The sequence below is a fragment of the Liolophura sinensis genome, chromosome 3 (genome assembly GCF_032854445.1).
Source record: "Liolophura sinensis isolate JHLJ2023 chromosome 3, CUHK_Ljap_v2, whole genome shotgun sequence".
Taxonomy (NCBI): domain Eukaryota; kingdom Metazoa; phylum Mollusca; class Polyplacophora; order Chitonida; family Chitonidae; genus Liolophura; species Liolophura sinensis.
The window spans coordinates 3,032,962-3,053,250 of NC_088297.1; the positions used below are offsets into that span (position 1 = coordinate 3,032,962).

At 39.5% G+C, this 20,289-nt stretch overlaps 1 protein-coding gene across 1 annotated transcript; it reads left to right on the top strand.

Moving 5' to 3' along the window:
• The first annotated feature begins 1,258 nt into the window (after positions 1-1,258).
• On the top strand, positions 1,259-19,705 carry LOC135463670 (uncharacterized). Its single transcript, XM_064741051.1, has 3 exons — positions 1,259-1,861; positions 13,216-13,310; positions 18,138-19,705. The coding sequence occupies exons 1-3, from the start codon at positions 1,724-1,726 to the stop codon at positions 18,337-18,339; spliced, it is 435 nt and encodes a 144-aa protein (XP_064597121.1). The 5' UTR covers positions 1,259-1,723; the 3' UTR covers positions 18,340-19,705.
• Positions 19,706-20,289: the final 584 nt, after the last annotated feature.

Consider the following 20,289-nt stretch of genomic DNA (forward strand, 5'->3'; position numbering starts at 1 on the left):
TAGCAATTTACTTCAACTACATCACACTCGATTGATAAAATGAGTAAATAGTTATCCGAAAAAGTAGGGTACATGAGTACATTCAGTTCTACAACGAATAATGCATAATACAGCAAGTGACGTTTAAATGACATTTCAGGCAGGAGGTGAAATGCGGGTTATGAAAGAGAATTTAGAATCTGCATTTCCACATGTGTTGGCCAATCATAATACATGTAAATAAATAAATAAATAAATCAAATACACCCATTATACAATCACTATAAATAATGTATTTCATTTCATAATAAACTTGTTTTCATTTCCCAGATTTTGTTTTTTTGTTTGTTTAATTTTATCAGCCATATACATTACAAATTTTGAAATCAAATAACAAATAATTATTTTACACAAGTAGTTATAACTTAAAAAATAAAATCTTTTTTTGAAAAATGCATATGTTATGCACATCCAGAGATTTATGCAGTACTTAAAGTTAAATTCTTTTGTAACTAATTATGCACTTTTTGTTTTTTGTGCCGTACATAAAAATTGCTCACTTATATTGTGTCCTTCAGTTTTATGGGTAAATCAAACCAGGTATAGAACGTGGAGAAAATAAATCACCGTACTCCCCAGATAGCCTACTGTCACTTTGTATTGTAAATTACACATTCAAAGCAGTTACCTGCCAATGCAGTCTATTAGAAAGTCTTTTACATGTTTTGAAGCCCTTTCTTCAATTTTTTTCACAGTTCATCTAGGCTCCCTGTATCGAAAAATTAATCTTAACGCGCAAATTGAGGATATCCAGTTTCCTGTTAGAGCTACAAACATGGACAGTAATCACTGCTGATGTAATAAGGCTATCAGCCAGAAATGAGAATCAGCCACGCAAGCTTAAGACATACGGCCATCCAGGTTGATCTTTAGGAGGTTGTAACTTAACATGGGTGTTACCGGCATGAGTTCACAACCTGCAACGAATTCTTATTTCAAGGTAAAGGATCTGTCTTTTCACTAGGTTTGTACCATACATGTCATACATGTATTCTCTTCCTCTCCGACCGTATGTGGGGATATCCGTCGCAAACCTGCGGATGGTTGTGGGTTTCACGCGGGCTCTGCCCGGGGAATATACTTATATATGTGTGTGATTGATTGGTGTTTTACGCCGTACTCAAAAATATTTCACTTACACAACGTCGGTTAGGATTATATAGTGGGATGAAGCCCGGCAGGGCCCAGGGGAAACCAGACCTTCCCATGAGGTTCGTGGTTTTAGATCGTAGGCCTGAAGTAAGGCCTATATATAGCCTAGGTCTGTGTTATTTGGTTCATCGTTATCAAGGTACGCTCTACTGGCTGTCCAGCTGACACACATCACGTGACTGTTCCAGTCTAGCGGTTAAAGGAAGGTATTATTCTGTCAGTTACAATAGCATCTCAACTGTAAAGTCAGGATTGTGTCTGGCTGATGCGAGTTAGTGACGGAACGAATCACAGGTCAATATTCGCCGAACACCAGGGGGCGTGACTGGAGAGCTGCAGATGGTTCGGTTGTTATGGTAACGTGGTAGGAGACCGGATTTTAGTGATTTTTGACGCCGATATACTTACCGTGGCTAACCAATGGGCTGCATCCAGTCCTGCAAAGACAGGCGGACATCGCCAGCAATCGGAGCGTCCCAAATCTGTTCACTGGAACGATCCAGAGAGTGCGGAATTTTTGGACATTACCAACATGGCGGACCAAGACGTTGCGGATTTCTTAGCGGCTTTCGAGGCTGGAGATAAAAACAAGGACGGGACGTTAAATACCGGCGAGTTTATTCGGTTGATGGTAGTTCTTGGCGTTCCAGGAGGTGCCGATCGGGCCAGGGTGAGAAACTCGTTTTGTTTTATTTTTGTGTATTTTTCGGGGGGTTAATTTTAAACGTTATAAAGGGAAGCCACAGGTCTGAGTGAGAACTCCAAACATTTATTTAGATTTGCATCAATCTGAATGACAGCTATACGTATATGTCAAATATCAGTGTATAACATATGTCTGGGTACTAGAGGCAGTAATAAATGATTCATTGAGGCTGTGTTTTTTTTACATATTTTATGTTCGATTTAATACGTGTTTTTATAAATCCATAATTATCAGATTCTAGGTCAACATTAACAGCTGTACGCATAAGCGATGAGAGAAAGAATCAGGTCTTTAATAAGCTGTAGCGGATCGTGTGTCTATAGGGTGTATGTGGGAAGATTTTGCAGCAACCTGTGGTTGGCCGTGGGTTTCCCCACATGTACGTCAAATACTCTGTACCGGTACTCTGCACTTTCATTTGTTCTCAGTCAAGCCAATACCTGGCATGTGTGAAGTCGATTGGATAAGTACTTTGTGCAGTACTCATTCTACCGTCTGGAAAATTATGGATGCCAAATCGTAAAACTACTGCCTAATTTGCATACGTAATACCTGCGTCAAACACTCTATACTCTGCACTTCCATAGGTTTTAAGCAGTAGGCCAGCACATACAGAACTGTAGAATCAGGCTCTTCGTATCAATTTAGATTGTTCCGATAATTTGCACATTGTGACATCGGTTACATGGATAGCAAATAAAAAGCCTGTCACTGTGATATGTGCAAAAAATATTGACAAACCAATGGTGTTTATTAATTATATATAAATACTTGTATACGACGTTGAACAGACCACGGAAGGTGCACGCGAGCTGTACAATTATAAGTGTTCCAAGGTTTAGGGGATAGATAAACTGCATGGACGTATGTGTATTACTTCTCCCCAGAAAACATCCCGGGGAAATATAATTATTGCTGTGTGCAGTTCAGCAACCGTTTTCATTTTTCATCGTGTTTAGGGACATGCAGGTACCGGTATCTTACTAGTTGTATGTGTTGTTAGAGTGACTTCAGTAAGCGATGTGACCCATATTCTCTGGCTTATTAAGCTGTGTAAACCTCAGGGCATTTTCCTCCATTGTATTCTCGGTGCGGTTAAACGAAGTGTATATTTACACCATCAGCTGATACATGTGTTTCAACAAGAAGAGTGGACATTAGTATATTTCACTGGATGCGATGCGGCCTTGGAACTCATTCGGTTAATGGACGTCGTGCTTGGGACACAGACAGTTAGGCCTGCGTATAAATAGTAGTGAAGCTACATGGTGGAAATTAGCCGAAATTTTAAATAAAAATGTAACAGAGTAGATGAATAGTGAATGAATGAATGAAGGAATGTACGAATCTTAGAGCAACACTGGCAGTATTTCAGCCATATCATAACGACGTATTGACAGAAGACAAAAATATCGTTCAACTTTTTACCTTTGGGTGGTCGGGTTGGTGGATGGGGGGGGGGGGGGGGGGTTGAGGGAGGGGGTGGATGGGGGAAGGGGGTGGAGGGGGATGGGGGGGGGGCTGTGAAGGTTGAATTATATGCAAAAGATTGAGAAGATTCCAATTTGCAATCTAATTTCAAAGTTGTTATTTGGGAAGTTTGTTTAGCTTCAAATATTTAGTTAATACCGAATTGCAGAAAACCCAAACCTGGCTTGTTCTGCTGTACACCTCCAGTTCTGCTGTATACGTCCAGTTGTACACAGTCCGATTTTCTTTATTTTCTATTAGATATTTTTTACTGATGTTTTTCATCATAACAGTACCATGCATGTTATGGCATTAGTGGAATAATTTGGGGGTAACGATAAACTGTTTAATACGGTCAGTGCCGTCTATAGTGTCATTTTGGACGGAGCTTTGTGAATTTACAGAGACTGTATAGGCGACGTACTGTTGCAGGCCAACGGGAAAATAATTCCCGGTAAATAGAGTTTGTGACGAAAAAAAAAATGGGAATCTAGCTGTGTGTTAATGAGAATGGTAATTAAATGCGCGTCTCTGGAGCTTCCCGTCCCCTGCGGGCAGATGGACGCCATTTTGTGGACCAGCAAAACGATGCACCTAACAGTTGTTTTCGTAACGGATTGTTTACGAGGGGCCGTCGTTATTATCACAGTGCAGATGTAACATGTAATACATGGTGGAATCTGTTCTCTTATGTGGGTCCACATATGAAACGCGTGTACGATATTGATAGTGTTTGAATGTAGACGCTTTTTATGTCCATGTCTGAGTCTTTTCACAAGTGGATCCACATCGGACACGCGTGAACGATATGGACTGCGTGCGAATATAGACGCTTTTATGTCCATGTATGAGTCTTTTCACAAGTGGATCCACATCGGACACGCGTGAACGATATGGACTGCGTGCGAATATAGACGCTTTTATGTCCATGTATGAGTCTTTTCACAAGTGGATCCACATCGGACACGCGTGTACGATATGGACAGCGTGCGAATATAGACGCTTTTATGTCCATGTATGAGTCTTTTCACAAGTGGATCCACATCGGACAAGCGTGTACGATATGGACAGCGTGCGAATATAGACGCTTTTATGTCCATGTATGAGTCTTTTCACAAGTGGATCCACATCGGACACGCGTGTACGATATGGACAGCGTGTGAATATAGACGCTTTTTTGCCCTTATATGTGTCTGTCCGCAAGTGGATCCACATTTGACACGCCTGTGCGATATGGACAGCGTATGAGTGGGCGCTTTTCCCATCCGTCCACATTTGACACTTGTGCGATATGGACAGCGTCTGAGTAGAAAACTCTATCCATGTATGAGACCATATAGAAAGCGTATGAATGGATGCGTGTTTATGGCTTAACGCCACATCTGCAGCTTATGAAGAAAGCTGGTATGCCTACATTGTATTTATGAATATTTTTCTTAAATCTTGTTAAAAAAATAAACGCAAAAGTCCATTCATTTTCTTTCAACCTGCATCGAATTGACAAGGGCTTGTCGTGTTTGGTTTCGCTGAGACTCGGTTTTATTTGATTTATTTACTTGATTGATGAGGCGCAATTTTAATCTTATTCGTCGTTATCCATTCGGCAGTACAGCAGACAATTAGCAGTTGCGATTTTTTAACATAAGTAAAGGCACTTAGAAAGCACAGCCTAACGAGGTCAAAGTCCTACTTTGTTTGATTTGTACTCAGTGGCTTGACTCTAAGCTATAGTTTGCCTTAGGGTCTGTCCGACCTAGTTCAAACGACCCTATTGATTTGCTTGTGCGAAGTTCATCTGTGCCTTATAACGTGTAACGTCCCTTAATGTCGAATGTAGGCCTATAATGTAAATTAACTGTCTCATTTCTTTAATTCTACATCCCAAATTTTCACCTTCAGTCACAAACCATTTGCTTAAAGGATGGAGTTTTTGCACGCCTCTAAAAGTTGAATGTAACTAGTGAGTATGATTTATTTACTACATGGACGAGTTTCGGTAAACATACTCTGTAAACTTGGCACGTATAATCACATGGAGAAATCAATACGATATTTATATAGAATATGTGATTCTGTTTACGTCTAAAAGTGCGGGACTCTAACATGAGCCCTTGAAGCAGACGTTCACCTTGGATAGGCCCGGTTTCCTCCTACCATAACGCTGACCGCCGTTGCACAGGTTAAAAGGCAACAAAAACATTGATTTGAAGTGTATTTCATGAGAATGACCATTAAACTCTGTCCACAAAAGTAGTTTGATTTATTTTTTTAGAATTTTTTTTTTCGCAGGATCAAGTAAAGTACATTTGAAACTTTGTATTCTACGGTGGCCTTTTCTGACCATATTTGGGCCAGTGACGGCAATCAGTCAAATAAAGAAATAAACATACGGCAGATGAAGTTAAATACAAAATTGTCCGCAAACACAATACGATGGTGACATTGTGAAGGACGTAGTCAATATTCACAGATGCTTTAGACTTCTGGAAATGCCTCGGTTGTCTTTCTGTTCAAAGCACTCACTTACTGTGTACACATTTGACGCCAAATGTAATCGCAGTACAAGCCTATTCTTATATATGGATGAGTCACCAGTCTGTTTGAGAACTGGAACATTTTTTCTTCATTTTCTTTCATTTCATCTCACCACAGCAGCTGAACGTTTACAATTTAAAATGAAAACAACACTGGATCGATATCTCGCGTTTATACTCTTCCTTTGACATTGAAAGAGCCCCGGACAGCATGTGGAATGCAGCCCTTTGTCACGACGCAATATTCCGTTGTTATCTCCCCTGATAACACGCGATAAAGCGATAAAGCCGGCGCTGCATTACAGGGATCGTGGATTCTGGAACAATTGATATTACAACTGCTGTGCACCTGGGAACTGATCCACGCGAATTTAACCTGTTACGTCGGCTGTAAATTTTATACGAAAATGACATAGGCTGTTTTACAGTTGAAATACAATTGGTGTGATGTTGGTTAAAGAAATAACTGGACTGACTCGACCGCTCATATATAATACCAATACTTGCATAAGTGAAGGACTCTTGGGTATATACGATGTTAAACAGTAAATCCAGCAGACGCATAAAACACAAATTGACCTTATCGAATATCATATATATGGGTAAAGTCGGTCAGTTACTTACCAAAGGCCGGTCGTTTTCGTTGGACACCACTCTTCACACCATCCAAAACTTATTTATTTATTTATTGGTTTATTTGATTGCTGTTTTCCGCGGTACTGAAGAATGTGTCACTTATACGACGGCGGCCAGCATTATGGTGGGAGGAAACCGGGCGGAGACCGGGGAAAATGCACAACCATCCGCAGGTTGTTGGCAGACCTTTCCACCTAGGGCAAGAGAGGAAGCCAACATGAGCTGGACTTGAACTCACAGCAACAGCATTGGTGAAGTCTCCTGGTCATTGCGCCGCGCTGGCGTCCTTATCCCCACGGCCACGGAGGGCCCCCTCATCGCTTAAGTATGACACGTTTGAACATAACGTTAAACTATAGGTCAAATCAATATGTCAGTCATTCAATCAATCATTTTAGGCCCAAGCTATTAATCAAGTCGTTTTCCACAAGTCCGTTTTACATTCTGTCTAAATTAGTTTGATGATATATGTCTTCACAGGCACAATTGACTGTGGACTGTGGAGTCTTTTCGTATCGATTCAGATAGTTCCGATAAATTGCATATTGCACCATCTGTTACATCTTAATCAGAACCAATCAGACAATCAGAGAGACAGCAGACATTCATCGGACGGCGAATGAATCAATGGTATTTTCAAAGCTGCTTCTGTAACCACAAGTGATACCACAGTATTTATCACTCTCTGCTTTATTGATTTGTTGCATTCGTTAATGCTTTGTATTTCAGAACATGATATGTAAAGTTTTATTTCAGTCTTTGAAGCAGTTATTTATTTATTCATTTATTTGATTGGTGTTTCACGACGTACTCGAGGATATTCCACTTTATACGGCGGCGGCCCGGATTATGGTAGGAGGAAACCACCATCCGCAGGTTGCTGCCAGTCCTTCGCACGTATGACCGGAGAGGAAGCCAGTATGAGCTGGACTTGAATGCACGATGACCGCATTGGTGAAAGGCTCTTGGGACGTTAACCATCGCACGAAAGCCCCCTGAATCTGATCGATGTGTGACGTGACGAAAGTTGCATTCTAACTCGTCATCAGATTCCAATGCATCTGATCGATTGCAATATGACTAAAACTTGTACGTATATTGATTTCTGGGGGCCTCCGTGGCTCAGTCGGTCAGCGCGCTAGCGCAGCGTAATGACCCAGGAGCCCCTCACCAATGCGGTCGCTGTGAGCTGGCTTCCTCTCCGGCCGTACGTGGGAAGATCGTCCTGCAGCCTGTGGATAGTCGTGGGTTTCCCCCGAGCTGTGCCTGGTTTCCACCCACCATAATGCTGGCCGCCGTCGTATAAGTGAAATATCTTTGAGTACAGCGTAAAACACCAAACAAATAAATAAATAAATAAATATATTGATTTCTCCATCAGATATCTCCGTGTTATTGAGAAAAAAAAACGTTTATTTTATTAAAAATACAAAATATTAATTGTTGGGGCTCATTTCTATAGAATATCTTCTATTGTTTGGGATACTGTATATCTTGCTTATGTTCAGATTGGGACTGCGTAAGGGTCGAACCCGTCAACGATCGCGGGTCATTGTGATACGATGAATCACCGGGTAAACACGTATATATTACCTCTATTAATAGCACTCAACACGTGCTGGCATCAATAATACGATAAAGCTCGGAAATATCATTTAATCCCGGTTTACACTTGATAATCCCGTCTTGGTTGAAACATGTGTCAGACGAACCTGTGCATATGGCACACGGGCTGTGGGTGGCGACATCTGGCGGGGTGTCAGTATGCAGAAGTGTAATTTTTGTTATGTTAAATTGACAAAAACTTTTTAGAGGCAGTAATTTGTTTAGAAATTATTTTAGTGGGAGAATTTTTTTCATTGAACCCATGGTATGCGTGTAAAACATTTGCCATTTTCAAACCTGCCAAGGATGTATACGTATGTACTACCTTATGCCTGTATTTTCTCCCACCATAATGCTGGCAGCTGTCGTAAAAACGGAAATATTCTTGAGTACGACGTAAAAGTCCAATCAAATAAATAAATAGAATACCTGTAAGCCCTGTTACAAGGTGCACCCCTCTGTCCGATGCAACAGGGTCATTTTGCCATCTTAACTGGATACAAACGTTTTAGAGGAACTAGGTAAGTTAAATTTACACGGAAAGCTATTTATACAATTGTAGGACACTTGCGAGCAATGTTACCACAGCTTGCTCAATGGATATTGTCTGTTGGAAATTTCTACATTATTTAAAAGCGAAACATACACAGTGAACGTTTATCATTGACTCGGCCATATATAATAGTCGATTTTCAAGCAGGACCCGTGTACTCGATTGGAGAGACGAGAGATGCAGACCTAGATTTAGGGTGTCACACTGACAATTGTATACATAGGCTTTCTTCTTAACACCCGGTTTTCTCCCATCATAACGCTGGCTGAAAACGTATATATATATAGCGGAACAAATGAATGTAGAAGTACTCTCCAACGACTCAGGTCTACACTCAATAAGCCGTATATTCGACTGTCAAGGAAATCTCGCGAGATCCACGAGATTCTGCATGGACGACAATTCCACTTTTTTATCATTGTCGCCGTCAAATGGTTATATTTATCCGGCGTTTATGTGTCTGTCTGTCCGGCCGTACGTGGGAAGGTCTTCCAGCAACTTGCGGATGATCATGGGTTTCCAAAGGGCTCTGCCCGGTTTTCTCCCACCATAATGGTGGTCGCCATTGTAGAAGTGAAATATTCTTGAGTACGGCGCAAAAAACACCAATCAAATAAATAAATCAATGTGTTTGTCTGTCTGTCCGTCAACAACTTACGTAAGTTATATTTTGGTGGGTATCTGGATGACCTTGGGTTAAGAATGAAACCATTTTGATCATAATCCAGCTTCAGAAATTTATTAAACGATTCATTATCATTGAGATAGATAGGGCGCAAATGCTTTGTCTCTATAGTGAGAGAATTTTCAAATTCAGATGTGGCGGAGCTTTTCGCTATGAAAATGCATTTTAACTATTTGTGTTGATATTTATGCGCACTAAAACATACGCATTCCGTCATTAAGCGCCCTCAGATACTTTGTAGATACACACGGTAGTAATAATGTTTTACCTTTCAAACTTGCCAATGATTGTGGGCTTCTCCCGGCTTCCTCTTACCATAATGCTGGCCGCCGTCGTATAAGTGAAATATTCTTGAGTGCGGCGTAAAGCCCCAATTAAATAAATAAATAAATAAACGTATGTGCATTCGTGTTTTTACACGGCACTGTTTTTCAGGGCACTCGGTGCGGTGAAATACACAAGTTTCGGAAGTTCCCTGAGTATAAGTCTCTATTTCGCCAGTGTCTTTACCTTTCTACAGAACTTCCGGAATTCTGAGAGCAATTAATCGACCAGACCATCCCGCAATATATCGTCCTATTCACGCTAAATCCCATGGTTCTCGCGTGATTTCCGCGGAATTCGAATATCGCGTATCCATTTATTCATCTATTTTGAATGGTGTTTTACGCTGTACTCAAGCAACGGACTCCTACTGTACACGTGCGATTGTGCCCGTATAGCAAAGTATAAGTACCCTCTAAAAGATATCATATCTTTCTGACGAGTACACACTACAGGTCCTGCACATCTACAGCATTACAAATAACTGTTTTGAGTTTGTCACAGTTGTGTATACAGCTGTCACACATAAGTGCATGTCTAAGCCATTTTTGGGCGTTATAACCGTATATTACATGAGCGTATTGATTTGTCTCAGAATTTATGTAGAAAGTTTCAGCTCTAAACATTTACATATCCGCTAAAGGTAAAAATTCTGATGTTTCGTTTCTCTCTGAGAGCAAACTAACAGTACATAATTTTACACCGTGTCACCAACCTATAATATCTGTGTGGCGATATATCCCAATCAGTGCCCCAGTACTCTTCAGTTTGGAGGCAAATCGTCAGCCCACTTGCGCATGTGAAACCTACACTAAAAATTATCTGTTAAATTTAACAGAATGTCTGTTATTTGAGTGGTGAATTCTCCTATTGCAGCAGATTATGCTGTTAAATATAACACACATCTTCTATTAATTCAAAATACCTATTCTATTACACTAACAGGATATTGTATTGAAAATGACAGAATATTGTGTTACAATAACAGAATACCTTCTAACATCATCCAGACAACAGATTTTCTGTTAAATTTATCATATTAATTTTTTAGTGTGTATTCTATTCGAAGTTTCGGTCAAGTTGCTTAATACTTAAGAACAGCCATTTCGACAAACTAAAATTAAACTTGGGATGAGATGGAAGTTTTGGTTACGAGTTATATAACACTGTTGATTGACAAGACCTTTATGCTGGTTAGAGCAATGGAGCTCCGGTACCTGTTCCTTCAAAAAAGTAAAGTTAAGTTGCGTACTTCAGGAACCCAGACTTCATTCCCCCATAAACTTGCTCAGCATGAAATAAGGGAAAGATCAGTTATTAAGCCCACTATTTATGTAAGTAACATTTTAAAAACTGCAAATGGAGTACGGCACCCTACGACAAGCTTTTATTGTTTCGAATGCTGGTGCTAATTGTTTATTTTTTTTCCTTTTTGGTATCGGATCATTTAAGCTGATTTAACTTTATTTTATTTAACATTATTTTTTCATCACAGACTATGTCAATACACGAACATTGATTTTGTTCATTTTGAAAAGGGTTGCAATAATGTCAAGTGGTTGTTTTGAAGCATCTGGTATGTGTTGCATACCCTGTAACAAGCAGCTGTCTGTGTGATTCATTGTTTATTGATATCATGTTACATTAAACCGAGCTAACAATCCAATATCGTTTTATCTTCACATGTTCCGTACAATAACATTGCACGGTTTTACCGGTATTCCTGAAATACAGGAAGTTTGTTCCCTTTTCTTTTGAGCTAACGAACCATTTCTCAACTGTTCGCACGACAGAACATGTAATGTGTGCCCTGTGTAACCCTACAATGGTGGCACCGTAATGTTCATTTCACAATTATCTACCTATCTTGACAAGTAACCATACAGTAAATAGCCCTCTATGATATTCATGATAGATAATTATATGCAAGTATTTGTCGGACTCAGTCTTGCTGATACCTGTTATGTAATAAAACATTCGATTTTAGGTGCTCTCTAAAATCTAAAAAACATGTTAAACTGACAGAATATTATTTTTCTTTTTTTTTTATTTATTATTATAATAGATTATGTTATTGTTACAAACTTTTAAGTGTTCTGTGAAAGATTTGTTCTATTATTCCAACAGAATACTTTTTTTAGTGTACTTGTAATGGAGTATTGTGTTGTCCATAATACATTATGTGTAACTGCATCACATAATCTATTCTAACATTAATAGTATGTTAATTTTAACTGAGGTCTGTCAGAAACCTACGGATGGTCGTGGGTTTTCCCCGAGCTCTGCCCGGTTTCCTTCCACCATAATGCTGGCCGTCGTCGTATAAGTGAAATATTCTTGAGTACGGCGTAACGGATCAATCAAATAAATAAATAAATAAATAAATTTTAACTGTTTACTTTTTAGGATATATATGCATAGTTTTAATTTCCAAAAGTTGTGTTGGATTTCAAATTCAGCTACGTTTTAAGTTAACGTTTTGAAAAAATGAACAAAACTATGTTTTTAACGAAGGTTAATGAACGTAAATTTAATCTTCATATCAGTGTTATTCCATCACTGTGAACAGTGCTTGTTGTAAACATCGAACATGCAGCAATCAGGTCACTTTACAATTCACAGTCGGAGCCCCCGTGGCCGAGATGTTTAGCTTGCCAGCGCGGTACAATCATCCAAGAGCCTCTCACTAATGTTGTCGCTCAAGTTCAGCTCATGCTAACTTCCTCTCCGATCGAATGTGGGAAGGTCTTGCAGAAACCTGCGGATGGTTGTGGGTTTCTCCTGGGCTCTGGGCGCATTCCTCAGACCATTATGCTGGCCTCCGTCTTCGTATAAGTGAAATATTCTTGAGTACGGCGTAAAACGCCAATCAAATAAAAAATAAATAAACGTGCATTCATTTGTTTACATGACATTGTTCTTTCGGAAAATTATATCTGTTAGCTATTATGTGAAATGTAAACATCGAAAGAGTATCCTACTCAATGAAAGAGTATCTCACGAAACGAAAGAGTTTCCCACCCAACGAAAGAGTATCTCAAGACACGAAAGAGTATCCCACCCAACGAAAGAGTATCTCACGAAACGAAAGTTTCCCGCCAAACAAAAGAGTATCCCACCAAACGAAAGAGTTGACCACCAAACAAAAAGTATCCCACCCAACAAAAGTATCCCACCCATCGAAAAAGTATCTCACCCCACGAAAGAGTATCCCATTCAACGAAAAAGTATCTCCCTCAACGAAAGAGTATCCCACCCAATGAAAGAGTATCCCACTCAACGAAAGAGTTTGACACATAGCGTTGCGCCATATACTGGTGGACAACAAGTTATCTTCAAGGAAGATTACACTGCGCAAATGACCACACGACCGCTTTTCTACAAATTCCGTGTCCAAGGCCCGCTTTGAACCCGCTACCTGTGTCTCCTAGAGATTGAAAGGCAAGTGCCTATATCTACTATATCACGGGCAGCTCACTAACATTTTACTCTTGTTTTGTTATGTTTGTAGGCAGTGCTTCGGCAGATCAATAAGAACGGAGACGCTGTGGTCACCCAACAGGAATACTTCCAGGCGATAAAGCAACTGAGCGTTCCAACAACACAGTAAGTTCTATTAAGTAAGATTGCAGCCTTTTTTTCTGGAGGGGTTCCAGCTCTGGGCCCGCATTCTTTTTTAGAACTTCTCTGGTACGTCAGGATGACGTCACCGCACAGCGTTTTAACCTATACACGTGTAGTCAACGTCATTTTCGAAACAGTTACCAAAAGTCTGACTTCCTACAGTGTGGTGACTGAGTAAATAACGATGCCATTTTGGTCGCTAGTTTGTTTTTCTTCAAAACCATTATCCATACTTTGAAAATGGTTTTAATTGCACTGAAATCTTGTCTTCGGATGTTTTGTGCTAACGCCCCAAATTTCATGGTGTGGAGATTTGTGAAAGTATTCCTTTTGACACTCTATGTTCTCTGATATGTATGGCTGCATTTTGCTTGAAGTGAAACAAAATAAAAGAAATAAAAGCCAGATTTTATTAGATTTTTCCCCTAAATTGAATGCAGTCAAAGTCAAATAATTGAATTCAAGGAAGAACTTAATGGACGATCTGGGTGATGTTTGATACCAGTGATGTGAAGTTGTTTATAGTGAAAAGTACTAAACTAACCACACCAACATTAAATACGCTTTTTGTGGTAAAAAAAAGAACAGGTTTCTGTAGGCATTGACACATGAAGCCGATTTGTCATATGGACGAATCGAATTCGACTAGTCGAATGAAAATAGGACATGCTCTATAGTCCCGTTCACGCGAAGAGACTTGTAAAATGAACTTCAACAAGGGGAATGAAAATAGGTCAAGCGTTATAGTCGCATTGGTGCGGAGCAGTTTGTCATGTGGACTCGTCGAATTCGACTAGTCGATGAAAATAGCTAATGGGAAAATATGTTTTAATTTGACTTTTGGACAAACCAGAACAATACGATGTTTCACAAAGCCCGTTAATGTGGTATTTGTCGAATTCTGCAAATTATATGAAATAATGTTTTGTCTAATTTTCCGTTCAACTATCCTAAATCGCACCATGTTAAGTGTGGTTTAATTTATACGAACTGTATCTTTCGCTAAATCGCAACATGTTAAATGTGGTTTAATTTGTACGAACTGTATCTTTCGCTAAATCGCACCATGTTAAATGTGGTTTAATTTATACGAACTGTAGATTTCGTTAAAACGAACCGTGTTAAATGTGGTTTTAATTTATACGAACTGTATCTTTCGCTTAATCGCACCATGTTAAGTGTGGTTTAATTTATGCAAACTGTAGATTTCGTTAAAACGAACCGTGTTAAATGTGTTTTAATTTATACGAACTGTATCTTTCGCTAAATCGCAACATGTTAAATGTGGTTTAATTTATACGAACTGTAGCTTTCGCTAAATCGCACCATGTTAAATGTGGTTTAATTTATGCGAACTGTAGATTTCGTTAAAACGAACCGTGTTAAATGTGGTTTTAATTTATACGAACTGTATCTTTCGCTAAATCGCACCATGTTAAGTGTGGTTTAATTTATGCGAACTGTAGATTTCGTTAAAACGAACCGTGTTAAATGTGGTTTAATTTATGCGAACTGTAGATTTCGTTAAAACGAACCGTGTTAAATGTGGTTTAATTTATACGAACTGTAGCTCTCGCTAAATTGCACCGTGTTAAATGGGGTTTTAATTTATACGAACTGTAGGTTTCGCTAAATCGCACCGTGTTAAATGCGGTTTTAATTTATACGTAATGTAGCTTTCGTTAAATTGCACCGTATTAAATGTGGTTTTAATTCATACGAACTGGAGATTCCGATAAAACGCATCGTGTTAAATGTGGTTTAATTATACGAACTGTAACTTTCGCTAAATCGCATTGTGTGACTGCGAAAAACTTTCATGCCACTAACTGAATTCGAGGAATCTGTACGAGAATAAATCGCACTGGGTAAACACGGCTTCAAGCTTACACGTCGGCCTCGCTTAGACTTCATACGACCGACTACATTTTATTCAGTAACACAAAAAACTCAAAATATAAACTAACGGTAAATTTGAATGTATTTTCCCTTGGCCTTCTTTCACTAGCTTTTAATAATAACAAAATAGAAAATTTCAGAACAGAAAGAATCACACATGTACCTTGTTCTTGTTTGTACACACATGTAATGAATGGCGACGGATGGCACAGCTGCTATTTCAGTTTATCATTCCCTGGGGGCCGCGTAACGAGCCTGTTTATGCAAAGCATATATTATGCAAAGCAGGCACTGAATAAAACGCCATTGAAACCAGAGGCCGATTCCTCAAAGCCAGTTTTAACTGCAGGAAGAGAAAATTTTGAAAATGTGAATAGAACCCTTTCGGTATACCTTATGAGTTAAAAGCGGGAATACCTGACACGAGTAATTTGTGATTTGATTTATTTATTTGACTGGTGTTTTATGCCGTACTCAAGAATATTTCACTTATACGACGGCGGCCAGCATTATGGTGGGAGGAAACCGAGCAGAGCCCGGGGGAAACCCACGACCATCCGCAGGTTGTTCCCACGTAAGTAATTTGTCAGGACAAATGCATGCACGTGCATATCACAATACGAGACGCTTAACTGCGCACTATATCAAACTTTTAAGTTTTGACTTGGGTGATTTGGTACCGAATCCATATCCTCTAGTTAAATCAGCTTTTTCTGTTATTATAGAGAAAAACACATATCATTGCCTTTCAGTAAATATCAGACTCGTATCTTTACAATCTATTGTACTAAAACGACTGAAAAAAGTTAAGAACTTTATTACCAATTTTAAACGGTAGCATGTGCACAGATGAGGCTGGTATTTTCTGAAATGTAATTGCTTGGGCTATTCTAATAGCAAAATTTTCGACTGAATATGATTCCAGTCCCTAGGATCACGTAGCGTTCTTTGACTTAAGTCAAAATTTCAAATCAAATTAAAATTGTTATTTCTTACGTAACAAGATCAAAATATTGCTTGACAACGTAAATTCTGAGTAAGTCATTGTAAAGCAAAATTCAGCTAAACTAACGGAAAGGAACATACAAAGTTTACTGATTAAAATTTTAACGGCTTCGTGATCGCTTCGTGATAGCCCCTTTAAGTCAGAGAAACCTTTGTTAAGTCGGTCACATTTACCGTTGCAACATGCTTAAATTAATTAATTTTATGCCGTACTCAGGAATATTTCGGTCATACGACGACGGCCAGCGTTATGGTGGGTGAAAAAGTCCAAATTAATTAACAAGTAAACCACAAATTAACTAAGAAACTGTATATGAATGCATCTAAAAGAGACGTGTTTTGGTGGTGTGATATATTAAATGTTTAGGAAGATGTCTTAACTTTTATCTGCTTACAGTAACAATTATTCCACGCGAGTGACTCCAGTTTTCACGGCCACAGCTATGCAGTGTCTGCATGGTACGTGCAGACGGTCGATGTGGAGTTCCCTGCCACATGCACTGTAACATTTACATACGGCATCATCTTTGAACACAGGGGATTGTCAACGATTCTGGTCCCTGGATCGCGAAGCTTTCTTAGACTTTGGTTTGATTTTAGGTCCTAGCTGTTGTATTATTCCTGAATTCATGTTTTAATTAAAATGCCAGTTCGTACGATTTCCATGACAGTTCATGTCATAATCGTTGTATTACGATTAAAAATCCAATGTAAAAGTCATAATTTCTGCGCATCAAAATATTTGGAAGTTAAGACTTCAGCCCAAAACAGCTTCGTGATCCGGAGCCCTAACAAATACCACATGCCCAGGGCCTGTATTTACGAAACGTCATAAGACTTAAGTCCAAGACAGCTTCTTGATCCTGAGCCCTGACAAATACCACATGCCCAGGGCCTGTATTTACCCAACGTCATCAGACTTCAGCCCAAAACAGCTTCGTGATCCTGAGCTCTGACAAATACCACATGTTCAAGGCCTGTATTTACCCAACGCTCATAAGATTTAAGTCCAAGACAGCTTCGTGATCCTAACAGATACCACATGCCCAGGGCCTGTATTTACCCAACGTCATAAGACTTAAGTCCAAGACAGCTTCGTGATCCGGAGCCCTGACAAATACCACATGCCCAGGGCCTGCATTTATTCAACGTCATAAGACTTAAGTCAAAAAGTCAAGTACAATTACAATTAACATGTTTTGCTCTAGGAATTTTAAAATAAGAAGTTTGACTGATTCTTTACTGCAAAACAATGTACCAACCACAATTTGAATTTGTTGGTGTTGTCAGATTGGCTTTTTAAGGTCTTGCAATTTATGACTTAAGTCATTAGATGCTTGATAAATACGGGCCCTGGACACGCCGGATCAGATAGCGCGGTCTGACTCTACGTGGTGGTTCGGCGATCTAATGCGTCGCTCTCGCTGTTGACGACCGGTCTTAATTTAACCGATCAAATCGTCAGTTCGAGACCAGCTCCCGCTTGTACGTCCCACAGCGACTTAAGTCTGAAAGTGTGTCAGGTAACTGGCATGATGTATCTGGTGGTTTATATTCGGTTTCCCATCGGTTTCCCATAGGTTTCCTATCGTCTTAATCCACATGTAAATCGGGCATCCGTCATTAAAGTGTATTGAACCCTCTTTGACATGTCTGAAAAGGTTCGGCATTCAGTTCTCGTCAGTGCGGGTTTGAGTTGGGTTGATGGTCAGTATACGTACCAGTACGTTTCACTTGAACGTGTTACATGTGAAGAAATGTATATATTTTCCCGTAAGTGCTAAAGTTCAACTGCCAGATAATTAACAGTGATATTAACTGTGGTATAACTTATCTTTCAGATAAGTCCTATTTCCTCAGTATCAACCGTGACACTACTGTATTTGGAATGACATTATTTTTCAGGATTCGGCAGATGAAACAGATATTCGACATTTTTGATCACGATCAAACCGGCTGGGCCTCCAAAAAGGATGTGATCAACGGTTTAGGGGAACTGGGCGTGCCAATAGAAGGGGAGCTGAAAGAGAACCTCGAAAAACTAGACGCTAACAAGGATGGTAAAATATGGTTCCCGGACTTTCTGCGTGTTCAGTTGAACATTTGATACCTCCGGAGAGCGTTCGAAACAACAGCGAGATTTACAACGGGATTACCGCTTCGGATAATCTTCTTCCAGTTTTCAGAATAACGGTTGTTGCAATACCGGAAGTGCTTGGCGGCGCTTCACATGATATCATATACCATGACCAATGGAATTCGTCGTTTCTCTACGTGTGCTGTTTCCAAGAGTGGGATAATTTCAAGCATTTATTCGTTCTTCACCTCACTGCCTGAACATATCCGTCTGTCAAAACACGTGTTTTAACATCATCCATGACCATCCCTCATTTGCCTAATTGTGACATTATTTACTATGCCAAATCACCTCGTGCATTCCCTATCTCAGACGGGAATAAAACCTTTTGTAACTATATACAATGCACAGTCTGAATTTATCTGTGGATCTTCCTGGAAATATAATCGTTTTATTGAGGTGCATGAATACTCTGTCAGAAATTATGCTAGGTTTATGAAAGAACACGCCAGTATACGACCCCGCGCAAAATGCCCAGTAACTATTAAATCCACTGTTTTTTTTTTTTTTTTTTAAGTTTCTTTGGACGAACACCAAAATGTGTGCCTTTTTTATGTCTCTAATCATCTGATTCATGTATTTGAGATTTGGTAATAAACCATATCTATTCGTGGTTATTACTGCGGTACATTCGCCTTTTCTCAACAAGCATCACTGGGTTGTTTTCCCCACCAGCAGATGATGCCTATCCTAAACAACTAATAACTGTCTCAGATGGTCTTTTTTTTTTTGACCAATCATATTGCCCCAATTTCAAATGGTCTGGATGATCGAATATTGAACCATGCTCCTTACAGTGCACGCGTCGCTCTGTACGTTCCCTTTACATCACTGCCACCAATAATAAATTTTGTACAGGTAGTACAAACTCTGGCCCTTGCTTATAATAATACAATACACACATGCATTCCTTTTCTCTAAAGTGTGTACAAAATGATTCCAACCAACTCCTGAAACAAATTTATGAATGAATGCTGATTAAACAGTTCCGCGCATGTACACCAGTGATGAGGTTAAGACTAAACAAAGCCCACGTGCGTCGCACCGGCTCCAAAGGTCAAGCTTGTCTATTGGTGGCAGTGATGTAAAGTGAACATAGAGAGCGACGCATGCGCTGTAAGGGGTTAAGTCTGTTCCTGTTTAATCCTAATCCATGTGACTTACGTGCATGCGCAGTATATCAGAATTCCATTGCATAGGCAACATAGGCAACCTACGCCATATCTTCCAAAGATTTTGAATTTGACCGCGTTTGCTTTGCTTGTCACATGCTTTTGTTTGGGGGATTGTAAATACGTGTACGGTAGAGTCCTTACTTTATGCAATAAACATTTTCGATACAATATATAAATGTATTGCTTTTATCGCCTTTATCTCAATTTTACTTATTCATACTGAAGAAGTTGTCACTTAAATAAAATTGGACTGCCCGGGGTAAACCAGAGATATTGCCTGCCAATGGCACTGCAGGCAGACACTCCAGTTATCTCCAATCTTGCATAAACATGATGACATACCCGGTATAAGTCAAGATCGCATGGAGTTGGAAGAATCAGTGCGGTACAAAATGCACACCACTAAGAGACAAAGTGCTAGGTACATGTAATATAGGCCTGTGGGCCTGTATATTTACAAAGCCAGTTCTTTCCCTAGAAGCACCGGATATTAAGTGATAGCAGCTGCCATTAATGCAATGACACAATACTCACACTTAAATGTACAGATCACGCGAGACCTCATATAAGAACGGCAATACACGTATCTTAGATGAATCAAGCTTTTCAATATTTCGCAATTTCTTTTCAAGGAAACGACATTTTCATGGCGATATAGGGCGATATATTCGTTTCTTTGGAGTGGGTTTATCATCGCTGTCGGCTTTAAGGATCAAAGATCAAAATCATCAAAGAAAATACCTTT

Bases quoted from the DNA above. Each gene is read 5' to 3' on its own strand.
- LOC135463670 (XM_064741051.1), top strand. From the start codon at position 1,724: ATGGCGGACCAAGACGTTGCGGATTTCTTAGCGGCTTTCGAGGCTGGA. The intron at 1,862-13,215 runs GTGAGAAACTCG...TTATGTTTGTAG, and splicing joins GAGGTGCCGATCGGGCCAGG to GCAGTGCTTCGGCAGATCAA. The intron at 13,311-18,137 runs GTAAGTTCTATT...ATTATTTTTCAG, and splicing joins CTGAGCGTTCCAACAACACA to GATTCGGCAGATGAAACAGA.